Below are 17,132 nucleotides of genomic sequence, written 5' to 3'. Positions count from 1 at the left end.
TAGTGATGCCAATTTTAGCAATTTCTCAGAATGGTTGGTAATCACCTTGTTATTTATTCATTCATATCCAAATCAATTAAAAATACGATCAAGAAAAATCCCATTTATGTCAAACACTGTCCTCCCATTTATTTACCTCTATTTAGCAGGCATATTTGCACCTATGTAAGATAAGTGATTAATTCCACCGGAAAGAAGTACCTTAACATCGATAAGGGAAAATCAAACCATGCTCACTGCCACCCAATTGCAACCCATCATTAATAGGAACACTTCGATATTCCACACCAATTATATAAGAAATAATGGGTAATCTACTAGCTCGTGCTTCAGCGAGTGGAGGGATATTAGGATCCAGGTTACCAACTCGGTCTTCATAATTCTAATGGGAAAAAGGCTGTGTTAGATTTAGCTGATTGGAATACAGATAAGCGAGGGCTGTGCATTAGAAAATTCCAAAGTAGTTAGAAATGTGAGGCTCTAAGAGCAGATCTTGATTCTCATGTGATATGCACCATTACAACCCATACTGATTGGTGCATTAGAAATGCTAGTCAAAACTTGAAGACAGAGGCTATTGTTTGGAACAGGGTCAGTTAGATTATAATTTATTTTTTTGGATGGTAACCCATCAGACTATGTTCTTAGAATGTACAAATAAAATTAAAGTTGCCAAGATCGTGTGATGAAGCTCATTAATACCTAAACCCAAAAACTTGTTAAGGGCTTGGTCTCGTTAATGATTAAGGGCTAGTTAAAGGTTGGAGTAACATTCCTAACTTCATCCCTTCTGAGATCCATTTTCCTTAATTCTCTCTAGATTTAACCCCAAACTAAAAGTTAGTTTCTTTCATGCTGTGAACTCATAAAGGTAAGGCATTTTATTAATTCAACCATGCATTGGTTCACTACTTCATTAAGAAAGCCTTTCTTAACAGAATAATATTCCCAAAATTGGAAGCAAAATACCATACGTAAATGTATATTTGTGAGCATATAAAAGTTTTACCTGATTTTCAACTACTGTAAAGCATTTTATACAGAACAGCAGGTTCATCTTAGGGAATATATAAGAAAATCCAAAATAAGTCCAATATAAGCCGCTGCATGGGAAGTAAATCTATTTTACTCCCCTGTGTTTGAAAAAATTCTTTGTTGTTTATACTCCCAAAGCATTAAAGAGGATGGACTATTCAAGAACCAGCTTAGTCAATGGATAGTCTTACAGATTGCTTTATGAGGGATAGGGTTTCCACACTAAACAGGAACTGAATGAGAAATGTTTCTTGCCATTAGAGGTATTAATTTTACAATTACTTTATAATCTGTCACATTACAAAAACTGTTAAGGAGTCTTAGGGATATCGAGAGACAATGGAGAACAGCGATAAGTATCAGAACATACCTCAAGTAAGTTATTAGGATGAGCTTACCAAAATAAGTATTGTTGGAGATTATATACCAGTAAAACTCATCTCTATTCACCTCCTCTGTTGCTTAGTGTGTAACTGAAAATTATTTGTTCAAAACATATTCAGACCACCGTTACTACTAATTGTTTACTACTAAGGCAGTAAATTTCTTGAGCCTACAATGCATTGGGCTCACTGTCATTTGAAACAGGATCCAACAAATAACTTACTGAAATTTATTTTAAAAGATGTTACAGAAAATAGAAATATAGAATACTATGAAGAGGGAACATAAATACATTACGGGACTTCTTTGTAGAAAAATACAAAGAAAAAAGGGCTAAAAGTATACCACATAGAACAATTCTACCAAATGGAACTACGCAGTCCAAATGGTTCAGCAGAGAAACAACCAATGCAATAAGAAGCCGAGGCATGAAACATAATTCAATGGGTTCACAGACCTCACTTAGTGAAATTTCCGAACACAAAAAGCTAAGCAGAAATGTAGATAAACTAGTTAGAAATGGGAAGATCCTTTAGAATCAATTTCAGACATAAAAATTAAAGATTATCTGATGGGAAATACTATGACGGCAAATCGAACAAATTTAATTGAGAAATAATGATCACTATCCTGAGTAAGGCAACCACGAAATAAGAATGGCAGCTTTATGTCCATACTCACACAAAAGTAACATCCACCATCAACAGATGAATCAATTATCCCTAGACGAACCATAAAAGGATTGAAATAATGATGGATAGTCTACACAAATCTGTATATTTTGATAATTTTAATGAATTTTTACTTGACATTAGGTATCGAACCCAGTACTCTTCAAATGAAAGGCAAGAGCACTACCCGGCATGGCCATTGAGTGGGGTACTGTCTTGTATGTTGGCCACCTTGCCTTTCATTTGAAAAGTCTTGGGTCTAAACCTTAAAGTAGACAGACATTCTATTGCTGACGGGAACGTTTGTTAGCTTGCATCACAGTGATAATGTTATTAATGGTAATAATAACGGGTAGGCTAATTTAATTTCCCTCAATTGATTAAGGCTTTAGGAAAAATCCTGATTAAAATAATTGATGAAGCCAGTTTTTTTTCTTCCATCTTAAGCAAGTACTGGAATTACTCCTTGATGCCATCCAACCCAGCACTACCACTGTCCTCGTTTTTCTCCTTATATTCCCGATATTGCAGAGCACATATCCTTGAAGTGGTGCACTACTTCATCAAGGACAAAGCCAAAATATTTCAAAGAAGACTGATGAATAGCTATCTGGAAGCATACATCCTTGAACTCCACCAAAGGCATAAATTCTTTGTCTCTGGAGGAAGGCAGTACATTATGGACTTTTTTTTCATGAATATCGTTTCACATAACAAAACTAGTTCAGCAGTAAGAGAGGTATTATCAGATTTCCTCTCCCAGTTGACTTCTCAACCAGGAAGAGCCTGCTGTAGAAGCCTGGATATTGATCATCTACAACTTCCAGCATCACATCCGCCTCAGAAGACTCAAAGCTATCTCTAATCCTATAAAGTAGTTATGGAACTGTATCTGTAAAATTAAAAGGGGGACCCATGGTCCTGAAAGAACAGAAAGTAACTGTCTAGATTAGGACAGTCCCTACCACCACTCAGTCCCATGTTACTTCCACATTTCCTAATGCCATGGCAGGTATTCATCTGGACCCGAAAGCTCGAGAGAAGGACTGCCTATTTCAGTGTCCAACTCCCTACGTCTTCCCCTTATTACCATTACTTGACTGGGCTCAGAAACAAAGCCCAACACCCTTCAAGAGGAAGAAGCTGTTGAACTCCCTACCAAGATTGTGAAGTAGCTCAAACGTTCCTCACAACCAAGCTGACAAGTATGGTCAGGATCTAAGGCTTGACCACAGTCCAGAAGTCACAGATGAAACTTCATGGTGGATGAGTGTGACCCAGTCATGCATTTTCTGCCATGTCTAAATGTTCAAAGTTGTCTTTGGATGCAGTCAACAGCCCTGGCCATGACTGACACTTATCAGTGGATTTCATTAGCCATAGCTGGTTCATTCATCTAGTTACTTCTCCCACTTATATTAGTTAAGACATTTTTGTACTTGACAGGGCAAAAGACATCTCGGATAAACTATACCAAAAGAGAATGGAACTTTCCACTCCTGAAATGAACACAGGTAAAGTTATAAGATTCTCTTAATGTGGTTTAAGACTGAACTACCAATAAAAGAAATTTCCTTATCAAGTCACCATTTGACTACGAATGACAAGAGAGTCTAGGAGGACCAACGGTGTCCCGAAAACTAATGCATTACTGAGAATGATTCTGGAATTATAGCTCAAGTCAGAAAGAAATTTCTTCTCCCGCTGATCTTTCTTGCAAGAAAAGTACATAAAAGGAAAGAAACCTGATATCAAAAGATTTTGAAGACAATAGCTTTCTTTTTGTGAGGGTTAAAACATAAACTAAATTGATATATTCTTCACTATTTTTCTATTCCTCTTCAAGGCTTTAAATCAAGGAACAGAGGGGTACCAATTTTTTTAATTGAAGTAGGCTCTCATTATACAATCACTTCTTAACTATATAATAATGGTTATTTGGAGTCATCCCCACAATGAATTGAGTGTTTTACTTTGTAGTTTTAATTTATCTAATTTTTTATTGGAGAAGTCTCTTCTGGAATTGCATTATACATCAGTGGGAGTAGTTCACTTGTCTATGTGAAGTTTTGTTTCTATGTTTGGAGGAAGGTTTTTTTCTGCCAATTAGTGTTTTCAAGTTCTGTTCAGCCAATAGCTGACTGCTTTGGGTGTTGATACATAAAGTAAACTAACATTTAGTATACAAATTTACTAACTAGCTTTATTTGTATTTAGTTTAGGGGAAATCCATAGAAGGATGTGAACTGTAAGATTCCATATACATGTCGTCCACTATTATCTGATCCGACTCAGATCTTTAAACCACCAGTGTTCGAGGTAGTACCCAGTGTTGGAGTAGGTGTTCATGATCAACCACTGGTTAACTATATGAGGGCATGGATTCAGTAGAGTAAATATAGTTATAATGATTTTGAATGTCTTAAAAAGACTTTTTAGTCCATCCCTAGAGACTCCATTTGCTCTTGGGTCGAGCGAATTGGTTTGTTTAGAGAGTTTTTATGCTGTTTAACTTATTTTTTTATTTTGTTTACCGTGTTACGGTTTTCTACATCCGTCAGAAGTCTGTTCTATGTATTTTCTATTTTGAATATAAAGAAATTACCATATTGAGAGGTCTTGTATCTTTTCAATTCCAGTTTGTATCCATTACCTCTGGACTGATTTGTGCTAAGTGTGAAGAGGTTGTAGACTACATTTGTTAATCCTTAAAGAATTTTGAATGTCTTATTAACTATACCCTTAGTCGTCGAGTTTGTAGATCAAGTAAGTTTAAACATTCCATTCTCCGTTTATATCAAAATTGTCTTAGTGTTGGGACTAGTTTGGTGGCCCTAGCTTGTACTGCTTCCAGTCTGTCTATATTCTTCTGATTACTCGAATCCCAGAATTGGACTCTGTATTCTAGATGTGGTCTTACTAGTGATGTGTACAGCTGCAATGCAGTGTCTTTGTTTCTGTATTTGCATTGTCTCTTTATGTAACCTATTAGTTTCTGTGCTTTTCTTTTTACTTTTATGCTCTGTTTGGTGAGCTTCAAATCTTTTCTAGTAATAATGCCAAGATCTTCCTGCTGGTCCACACTCTCTATTTCATTACTCACCAGTGAGTAATCTGTTTGTGGATTACTATAACATATGTGCATAACTGCATTTCCCACAGTTGAAAGGCATTTGCCATTTTCTGGACATATCTACCAACTTAATTAGATCTTCTCTTAAGGCTTCCATATCTTCGGAGGATGTGGTATATATGCCTAGTTTAGTATCGTTGGCAAATTTGACTGTTCCACTAGTTAATCCTAAATCTATGTCATTCGTATGAATCAGAAATAGTATTGGGCTAAGGACGGATCGTACAGGTAATCCAGTTGCAACAGCTGCCCACTCTAAGGCTTCTCCATTGATTATAACTCTGTTTTCTGTTTGTCAGTCTACCTCAATCCATACAGCTGACTCATCAATGATCCCTAGTGTTCTAATTTTAAGTATTATTTTTTTTTTGAGGGATTTTGTCAAAAGTCTTTTGAAAGTCCATTGCCCTGCTTTTGTCACATATGGTAAACATGTTGTGGAAAAATTCCAACAGATTGTCCCACAGGATCTCTTTTGTCTAAAGCCATATTGGCTGTCTATCAGAAGATTGTTTTTCTCTATATATTCTACTATTCAATCTACCATAATTGATTAAGAAATTGCAAGGCACTGAAGTTGGACACGCAGGTCTGTAATTACCAGGTTCTTCTTTCGCTTCCCTCTTTTAGTTTCCTTCCTTGTGGTGCTTTTCTTTCGTTGGCTGTCTTTTGGAACATTTTGTAAAAGTGTGGGGTTATCTCTTCTTCTAGTTCTATTATCTCTCTTGTATGAATATCATCTGAAGCTGGTGTATTAGATTTATTGATTATTATTATTATTATTATTATTATTATTATTATTATTATTATTATTATTATTATTATTATTATTAGCTAAGCTACAACCCTAGTTGGAAAAGCAAGATGTTATAAGCCCAAGGGCTCCAACAGGAAAAATAACACAATGAAGAAAGGAAATGAGGAAATAAATAAACCAAGAGAAGTAATGAACAATTAAAATGAAATGTTTTAATAACAGTAACAACATTAAAACAGATCTTTCATATATAAACTATAAAAACAGACTTATGTCAGCCTGTTCAACATAAAAACATTTGCTTCAAGTTTGAACTTTTGACGTTCTACCGATTCAACTACCCAATTAGGAAGATCATTCCAAAACTTGGTAACAGCCGGAATAAAACTTCTTGAAAACTGTGTAGTATTGAGCCTCATGATGGAGCAAGCATAATTTTATTTTATTTTTGACATCTTCCATTGTAAAGGTGATTCGGTTTATTGGTTGTGGCCCTTCATATTTGACATCTGGTTCATGGAGGGTCATTTATTCTTCCCTAGTGAATACGCCTATGAAATATGCATTCATCAGTTTGGCTTTTTCCAAATCATTTGTTATAAGATTATCCTCTGAGTCTCTTAATGGGCTAATGTTGTTTTTAACTGCTTTTCTACTCTTAACATATGCAAACAATTCTTACGGGTGTTCTTTACTAGATGAAACCACCCTTTTCACTCCTTCACAATCTTGGTAGGGAAGTTCAACAGCTTCTTCCTCATGAAGGGTGTTGGGCTTTGTTTCTGAGCCCAGTCAAGTAATGGTAATAAGGGGACACTGAAGTAGGCAGTCCTTCTCTCGAGTTTTCGGGTCCAGAAGAATACCTGTCATGGCATTAGGAAATGTGGAAGTAACATGGGACTGAGTGGTGGTAGGGACTGTCCTAATCTAGACAGTTACTTTCTGTGCTTTCAGGACCATGGATCCCCCTTTTAATTTTACAGATACAGTTCCATAACTACTTTATAGCTTTGAGTCTTCTGAGGCGGATGTGATGCTGGAAGTTGTAGATGATCAATATCCAGGCTTCTACAACAGGCTCTTCCTGGTTGAGAATTCAACTGGGAGAGGAAATCTGATAATATACTGCTGAACTGGTTTTGTTATGTGAAACGATATTCATGAAAAAAAAAGTCCATAATGTACTGCCTTCCTCCAGAGACAAAGAATTTATGCCTTTGGTGGAGTTCAAGGATGTATGCTTCCAGATAGCTATTCATCAGTCTTCTTTGAAATATTTTGGCTTTGTCCTTGATGAAGTAGTGTACCACTTCAAGGTTATGTGCTCTTCACAGTCCACTGCTCCCCTGGTGTTAACTTGAGTGCCCAGCATGGTGTCAACTTGGGCCCATTCAAGCTCTATGCATCAGTTGAGATATCTTGACAATTGGTTAATTCTGGCATTGTTGGAGGCATAATTGTATCTTGCTTCTGGATTTAGACTACCAACTCAATAGTTGTTGTGGTATAAGGATCATGATAAATAAGGCAGAAGACAGATTTCATGCCCAAGCAGAAAACCTACTAACCTTGGCATACAGATTGATATGGCAGCAACGATAGTCTTTCCTTCAGATTCCTAACTCGACAGGCTTATGGAGGTAGTGCAACTATTCTGGACCAGGCAGGAACTCCCCAGTTAGCAATTTGCCATCTGTCATCTCTGGTGAACCTCGTTCCACTTGAGGGTCTCCATCAGTTGTCACTTCATGGGTGTCAAGCGGCACTGGTCAGCTGCCAAGGATCTTCTATCTCATCCTGTCCCAGTGAATCAGGAGGTGTGGACCAATCTCACGTGCTAGGTAGATGACAGGAATCTAGGGGAGTTCCTTTGAACATTCCACCCTATAACAGGAAATAGTTTTCTATTGGTCAATTATGGCTGTCTTTTGTTGATCCTATTCTGTCTTTTTCCAAGGAATATGTGCTTTCATTTACTTTTTCAGTGGTTAAAGCTCAGTTATAAATGTCATGGGATCTGTAGTCATTACAAAGAAGACTTTGCAGCTGTATCCATATTTTAGTCTTCTTTACTTTCAATACTTCTATCTTCATCCATCTTGCTGTCCAACCTTTTAAGTTTGACTATAGGGCAGATGTGTGGTTTTACCCATTTTACCGAAAAGCTAAATTACCTCCCCGGCTCCACATTGGGCCATGTGACCAAAATTCATTAATCAAAGGTCTTGAGAATAACTTGTACTTCCCCTTTATCATTTCTAGCTTACAGATAGGTACCTGTCATCAGTACTACTCTCATCTCCAGGGCTTATTTTCACTCCTGAGAAAGACCTAGCTTAACCCAACATTTAAAGTTCATGTAGAGTTTCCCATGTTCTCTTTCCTGGTTTTTAATTTTAAATTTGCAGTCTCTGCTGTTCTTCATAACGGCACTTGACACTGTTACAATACCTCTCTATCCAATATGTGTAATGTTACACATTAATCTTTGATCTTTTGATATGTATCCTGTAAGAGTTTTGCTACAGATCATGTTTTGAAGGTGGGAGGGGGTGTGGAACATTTGTCTTATTTTAATCATAACTATTGTATTTTTTCTTGGTACTGATTTAGGCTATGTGATCCAGAGTTATACTGTTGTGCCTTGTGGGTGGTGTACCTGTTCTAATGCTTAGAGTAGGGTACATCTGATTTCTTTACTTCAGAACCAGATTAATGAGTTGTATATATGTAGTGCAAGTGCAAGACTATACACAATCTTGATTTTTCTTTAACTGTTTTGTCCGTCATTCTTATTCTATTTCCTATTGCATGAATCTGTTCTCCCTCCTTAACAGCTGGTAAGGAGTTTTATGATTGATAGCTTATTACGACAAAAAAACATGGCTTTCATAGGAACCTGTTAATCATGCCATTGTCCCTTCTGATACACGTGGTCTTTTCATGGGACCATGAAAGTACAGATTTCAGATTGATGCATTTGCTGATGCTTCTTTATGTTAATAGGTTGGTGCAGTTGAAATTCATTGGTAACAAACGGGGCAATTTAAGATTAGTGGATTCCTTTAAAAAAAAAACGTGTTTATCTTATAAAACTATTTCCTTTGATGTGGTATGAACTAATATTGACGCCATTATTGTCAATAAACCCATTGTATGCAAAATGGGATTATTAATTACTGTTTAGTTCTTGTGATTGTGATATGAGATCATAAATAACACATCTTTCGTTGATTCCTTTAATTCCTTTGATTTCCAGTTACTGTACTGTCTCAGTATTGTAACTTAGGCTGCGCAAAATGTCTCTTTATAACATGTACAGTAATCCATTGGCTATCGTGGGTGTTGTGTTCCAGCCACACCCCCACCACAGCTATAGCTGATAAACTGCAAAGTAAATACATGAATCTATGGTATATCATTTTCATTATTTTTAGCAAATTTCATATTATTTTATTAGTTTAAGCTTTTATAAATCCTCCTAACACTTATAAACCTGTTATACATTCTTAAAACTCTTTTTACACTGAAAGCTACATATACATAAATACAAAAAATTAAAATCTGAACACTCATCAACGTATGCACTGCTCACTCAGGTACCGTCAGTAACCAAACTATATATTCATTTACTGAAGACAAACAGGATTTTGATAAAATAGATGTTTCACTAACTATCTACTAATAATGCATGTAATAGTCACATATTAGTATCATATAAAATAAAAATATAGCGAGTATACACCTTTCCCATTTTTAACTTTTATGAGATTATCATTATTACTGTCTATATTTTCCAAATTAACTGATTAAGGCTAACTACCGAAGGATATGTATTTATTTTGCTAAAAGACAAAATTATTACTTGAACTATCTTTTTTATTTTACCATTTAAATGTTTTCAGTTTTTAGTAACAATATTTTTCTTACATTTATTGTATTTACTGCCAATTTTAGTGGGATGCTGAAGTTTAGATGTTTCATCCCTATTACCGGTACTCGATAATTTTAGTCTTTAGCTTTGTGGTGCTTGATTACAAAACTTACAAAATTATTGACTTTCTCTTCCAATTCTTTGGGTAATTTTTGTGCAATTCTATTCACCTTTTCATAAACCGAAATAGGTATAATGCAATAATATATCAGTCATATTCTACTTAACGTCATTTGTAACAGCTATGCCTTTTTTTACCATCGTGCGAAACTTAAAATGTAAACAAAAAAAAAGCTGTTGTTCGCCAAATCAGTTGCTCAAAACAAAACAGCTGTTTTTCGTTCAGTTGTTTAGCCCTATGCTTTAATAATGATACTTTTATTATTCTATTTTGCTTATTTAACTTATTCAAATAGAAGTTGGGATAGAGAGGAGAGAAAAACTTAGCTTATTATAATTTGGCCTGGAAAAAAAAAAAAAACTTGCAGGACCCAGAAGATACCAGGTAAGATAATTTTTTATGGGTGAGAATTTGGGAGTAACACAACATATGAGATCACAAGTTATACGAGTGTGCTGCATATATATATATATATATATATATATATATATATATATATATATATATATATATATATATATATATACACATATATATTATCACTTTAATTTACATTATATTTTTTAGGCCCATAAATCACTATTCTTAACAAAAAGTTATTAAAATATGAAAAATATAAAACTTGTCTGCCCTCAGAAACCCAAGATATAAAGAGAAGTGTGTGATATATTTACTGTACATAGTAATATATTTATGTATGTTTGAACATAGGGGAACCATGATATGGCCTTGGATTACTATACATGACTCTTATTAATTTTTCATACTTTAAAATCATCTCCTTACTTTAAGGAAAAAATTACCAGATTTCCTTCATAAATCAGGCCAGTCATTCTTTATGCTTTAATGTAAACTAATCAATCTCTATTTCAACAGGTTGGGTCATATCTAAAGAGCCCCCAGTTTCCAATATGGGTTATATGCTGTGAGAGCCACTTCAGTGTCATCTTCAGTCGGGATACACTAGTAACATCTGACATACCCTCTATTCCTAGGTTTGACCTGTATTATTATGATGGTTTAGCAATGCAAGATGATGAAATTCATCTTACTTTAGGTAAGCACAAATTGTTTCTAGTATTATTTGTATATTTAAAGTATGTTAGAGTTACTGTAATGTTTTTCAGAAATAGGAAAACTTCTCTAAACTTGATTAGGTTTCAACCTTTATCACTGGTAAAAACAAAGGTAATGTATACTCAATCTTCTTCTTTTGACGTTTTAGATTTCACTGTATGTCAGGATCGGCCGATCATGTCAACTTTCTCCATCTATTTCTATTTCGTGCATCTTCTTCCTCCAGCCCCACCTCACCCATCCATCCATGTGATCCACTGACACCCCCACTCCTCTCCATCATTGGCATGTTCTTAAGTCTTTTGATCGGTTCCACCTCCACTTATTAGCCTATATGGCCATAGTAAAACTGACCTGTCCTGAGAATGTGGAGAAAATACCCTGACCATCAGTCATATTCTCTGATCATGCCCGCTATCTCTTAATTTGGACAACTCTGAATTAGTTAATGTCATTGAGAAATCGCTGTTTGGAGTGATAAGCTCTGATGATATCAGACGAGCTTCCCTAGCCTTTTCCTTCACATTACATTACACTATACCACACATTCTTCTTATATCTGTACTCACTCCCCTTTCAATTAGTGAAATTCCAGCAATCCATCAAACCATCCTCATCCAAGTTCTTTCCAACAGTCCCCCTCTTTCCTCTGAAGTGGCCTAGATTCTGCTCCATATAATAGTAAAGGCAAGGTAACTCTTTAGTGAATATTCATATCGACCTTAATGTCATGTTCTTGTCTAAAAAGACTCCAGATACTTCTCTCTAATTTTTCCTTGCTTCTTTCACTCTTTGTCTCACTGCTTTCTCAATACCTTCCTCCTCTGTTATTATTGATCCTTTTCTACTACTATCCTTAGCTATATTTTTCCAATATTCACCTTCAATACTTTCCTTTCTTTGGGTCCTTTACAGACTTAAAACCTTTTTTTTTCTTTCTTTTTTTGCAGTTTTTCTTCTATGTCTGCTATAATGACTGAATCATCCACAAACATCAGTTCCCATAATTCTTCTTTGTTCCTTAATTCAGATGTTGAAGTGTTTATAATGATGAGGAATAAGACTGGACTTAGAATTGACCCTCTTGGAAGCAACTCTCCTCCGGGAATGTCTTATTCTCCAGATATTTTGTCTGTATAGTGGTTATTGCCCCCTCATACATCATTCTTATTAACCTTAACAACTTTGTCTGTACTCCGCTCTTTCTCAAACCCCAATTGACTAACCATATTGATACCTAGTCATAAGCCTTTTCAAGAGCTTTAAAACACATACTGTATAAAATTTCAAATTTTCTTCTTAATACTACTCTTGGATTTGTTTTACTATGAAAATAACATCCACTGCGTTATATCCTTTCATAACCCCAACTGCTGCTCATATATATATATATATATATATATATATATATATATATATATATATATATATATATATGTGTGTGTGTGTGTGTGTGTGTGTGTATATATATATATATATATATGAATATATATATATATATATATATATATATATATATATATATATACACACACACACACACACATATATATATATATATATATATATATATATATATATATATATATATATATATATGTGTGTGTGTGTGTGTGTATATATATATATATATATATATATATATATATATATATATATATATATACACACACACACACACACATATATATATATATATATATATATATATATATATATATATATATATATATATATATATATATATATATATATATATAACCACCACCTATTCACGGTTCAACATTCGCGGGATCACGGATGTGCGGGTTTTTCTATAGATAATTTATCTACCAGATAATCGAGAAAATTTTATATATTTTCAAAATATTTTTCTTTCATTTCAGTATAAGTAACAGATTGTAACATATTTTTCCTTTCAATCTCATGCTTATTTATTTACAATTAATTTTGTATCAATATGTACATTTTTCAATTTAAAAACACAATGATTACTTTATTGTATGTACTGTATGAACACACAATGCTGATACGCATATCAACCACAATACATTAGCGATATATTTTTCTTTCATTTCGATAAATAAATAGCAGATCGTAACGTATTTTTTGCTTTTAATCTCATGACTATTTACAATAATTTCACAGCAATAAGTACTATACTGTACATTTTTAATTTGAAAAACACAATGAACTGAACTGTACAGTATTGTATATACGAACGCACAATTTTACTACGCATATCAAATACAATAGTGATTTATTTTTTTTTTCATTTCGATGAATAAATAAAATATCGTAACACTTTTTCCTTTTAATCTTATGATTATATATTTACAATGAATTTCATATCAATTAGTACACATTTAAGTTAAAAATCACAATGAACTGTACTGTGTGGTATGTACGAACCCACAATGCTACTATACGTATGCATATGAAACGCATTAGCGATTTATTTTTCTTGCATTATAGGAAATAAATAACAGATCGTTACATATTTTTCCTTTTAGTCTAACAATTATTCATTTACAATTAATTTTATATCAATAAGTACATATTCAAGTTAAAAAAAAAACCCATGAACAGTAGCCTACTTTCTGGTATGTACGATCTACACATATCAAACACATTAGCGATTTATTCTTCTTTCATTTCGATAAATAGATAACAGATCGTAACTTATTTTTTCCTTTCAATGCCATGCTTATCTATTTAGACTAAATTTTATATCAATAGTTACATTTTTAAGTTAAAACTCTCTACCGTAATTAAAAAATATTGTGTGCGTGCATGTGTGTGTGTGAGGTGCTTTAGTTACTAACATCCATAATATATAAGTACTGTTTACTGTACCTATGTACCCATAGCCTACATATTAACAGTAAGGAGTCTGGCTTGTATTGTATTACAATAAAATAGCTGAAAAAATACGGGAGTATAAAAACAGCTATGTTATTTATTGACGTATCATCAATGAATCTTATTTGTATTACCATGAAATAGCTAAAGAATCAAGTGTGTAAAAAATAAAAACAGGTAGGTTGTTTATCGTATGTGCTGTGCTGTATTGAACAATAAATTGTCAACGGTTAAAACTATGAGCGAGTTAAAGAAAACGGGTTGTTTATTGTATATATGATAGAAAATATACCTAATTATAGTAAGGATAACATTAATAAAGTATATACAGTACCTACGGCACAGTACTGTATATTTCGTATTGATAAGCGCGGCCAATCCGAATCCGGGTAACTGCAGTAGTCACGTGACTTCCCGCACGTGGCGCAGTGTAAACAAACCACACTGCAACGTGGTGCCGCATGAACGGTCGTCTGTTAAAGCTAAATTATTCGGTTTCATTGTATATTATTACATCTCAATGTATCCTAGTATTCCAACTACTTTTTCTTATAGGAAAAATTACGCTCCCTTCGAAAATAACACTCGTTCCCGTCGCAAATGAATAGTTACAGAAATATATATACATCTATATCCGACGATAATGGGGGACCCCCAGTGGGAACTCGGGGTTTTGGGTGGGGAAAACATACTGGGGAACCGATATACAACCGTAATTCAGTCCTTTTCTTCTCTATACATTTCTTTCTGGAATTTATTATAACCGTAGAAAAAGACAAATCAGTATACCTGGATATATTTGGGAGGAGCCGTTTCAAAGGTTATTTCTTGTAGTAATACAGTAACCAGTGCTGCCAACGCCTGATGTAGATTAAATGTTAGCATTCCATACCTGATGTAGATCAAATGTTAGCGTTTCATGCTAACATTAGCACCCATTTGTTCGTTTGTTCGTTCGCCCCACCTTCCGTCCTTCGCTTATATAACCCCCCTTCGCAGGAGTTTCTCTCCATTATTACTCTTTTTATTACCGTATTATTTTCTCATTTTATATTCCCATTCAATATAATTTATCATACATTCCATTTTACCTTCCTATATTGGGTTTATTTGTTTTGTTATTTCCTTTCCCATTTGTTCGTACGTTCGTTTCATCAGTTTCCGATCTGCGCATATATCCCCCCCCCTGCGCAGGAGTTTCCACTCCCCCTTTACTCTTTTTATTAGTGTTATTTTCTCATTTTTTATTCCCATTCAATATTATTTATCATTCATTCCATTTTACCTTCCTATATTGGTTTTATTTGTTGGGTTATTTCTTTATCCCTTCCCGGTTTCACATAAATACTTACCCTGGACTAGTTTTTTTATCCAGTTAATTCTCAGTATGATCTCCTCATTTTATATTCCCATTCACTGTTATTTACCGTTCATTCCATTTTATCTTCCTATATTGTTTGTATTTATTTTTGTTGGTTAGTTCCTTTTCTCTCCTCTGTGTCTTATAAAACTTTTCTTTCGTCTAGTTTCCGTATTTAGTTCATTCATGTTTTCACTCTTTTGTTCGTTGTTTTTCCCTTAACCAATCATCACTCTAGGCCTATTCAGATATCTCCCAACCCCCCCTTCCTTTATCTCTGTATGCGCTGTTTTCCGACCCATTGTTCCCCTGCCTTTCCCGTTTTAACCTTTGACCTAGTTACATGTCCTTCGTTACTAGTGCGTTTTTTTCCCGTATTTTGAGATGGAACATATTATAAAAACTTGTACCGGTTGCAGCATTCCGTATCTAAAATCAGTGGCTCAATTCCATGGTGATTTTGTTGATAATTCAGGTTATGTTGATCATTTTCTTAAATCTCACAATGTTATTCCTCAACGTTTAAACTGCCCCAAGTGTCGTGCGTTTTTATCTTATAGGGCAGACATTCACGGGTTTTATTGCTCTACTGTAACCACCATCCGTAAAACTAAGAAGAAACGTCGTTGTGGGTATACTGTTATGGCCTATAAAGGTACTTTTTTGGACCAAAGTCGGCTACCCCCATGGAAGATAATATTATGTACGTTTCCTTCATAAAAGTAAGTCATTCCTCAATAGTCATTATTCGTGTTTTGTGACCGGGGTACTTCTAGGCAAGGTTAGGTGGGTTTGTTAGGTTCTGTGGCCTTTCTGTACTTTTTATATATTTCGTACCAGTTATATGGAGAAATTATTGAATATATCTGAGGAGATATTTAGCAATTCTAGCTCTAGTAATGCCATCGTGTCGTTGGTAGTTCTGTGTACCATTCGTCTCCGTTGGTAGTACTGTGTATCAAGGTAAGTCATTCCCCCATTCTTATTATATGTGTTTTGTGACCGGGGTACTTCTAGGCAAGGTTAGGTGGGTTTGTTAGGTTCTGTGGCCTTTTGGTACTCTTTATTTATTGTGTAATAGTTTTATAGAAGTATTATTTAGTTTACGTATGGAAAAATTTATTTCTACCTCTAGTAATGACATCGTGCCGTTGGTAACACTGTGTACCATTCGTCACCGTTGGTAGTTCTGTCAACCATTGGTAACGTTGCTAATGTTATCGTCCCCGACATCTGTTGTTTATATATTTTAACTCAGTATATATGTCCACAGTGTTAATATTTATATGGTTCATTTGTTTTGTATTTCATTGTGTGATTTCGTACAGGAAATATATGATTTCCTATAGTAGATATCGTGATTTAACTGGTTTTCTCATTCATTTCATCCGTAATAACATCAACCAATTCGTCAACTTATAACTAACCGAATTGGTTGATCTGTTTGTTTGCGATTGAAATGGTCATCAAAATCGGTTAAATCTCGTTATTTGCTATAGGAAATCATTTATTTCTTGTGCGAAGTCACACGATGTAATAATATACAAAATTACCAATTATTCGCCATTATGCCATCATGTGTTATTTTCAACTGCAAGAATCACAATATGATGCAAGGAAAGATGTTGCATTTTTACAAGTTCCCCAGTCGTAGCAGAAGCCCGGATAGGAGGGATAAGTGGCTTTCAGCATGCCAGCAAATGAATCCAAATGGACACAAATGGTCCCCACCAGAGTCGGGTTATTTGTAGTGAACACTTTATCTCGGGTATTTATGAAATTTAACATATTTTAATAT

General features: G+C 34.5%; 1 protein-coding gene across 2 annotated transcripts in view; it reads left to right on the top strand.

Moving 5' to 3' along the window:
* LOC137652787 (uncharacterized) overlaps positions 1–17,132 on the top strand; it is a 397,006-nt gene that overhangs the window by 376,918 nt on the left and 2,956 nt on the right. For both annotated transcript variants that reach the window (XM_068386195.1, XM_068386201.1), the window contains exon 9: positions 10,912–11,092. In XM_068386195.1, coding sequence (XP_068242296.1) covers positions 10,912–11,092 — 181 coding nt within the window. The remainder of the gene's footprint in view (positions 1–10,911; positions 11,093–17,132) is intronic.

This window comes from Palaemon carinicauda, chromosome 1 (genome assembly GCF_036898095.1).
Source record: "Palaemon carinicauda isolate YSFRI2023 chromosome 1, ASM3689809v2, whole genome shotgun sequence".
In the NCBI taxonomy this organism is placed as follows: Eukaryota; Metazoa; Arthropoda; class Malacostraca; order Decapoda; family Palaemonidae; genus Palaemon; species Palaemon carinicauda.
The sequence above is the reverse complement of the archived record's forward strand: the minus strand, read 5'-3'. Positions and strand labels throughout refer to the sequence as shown.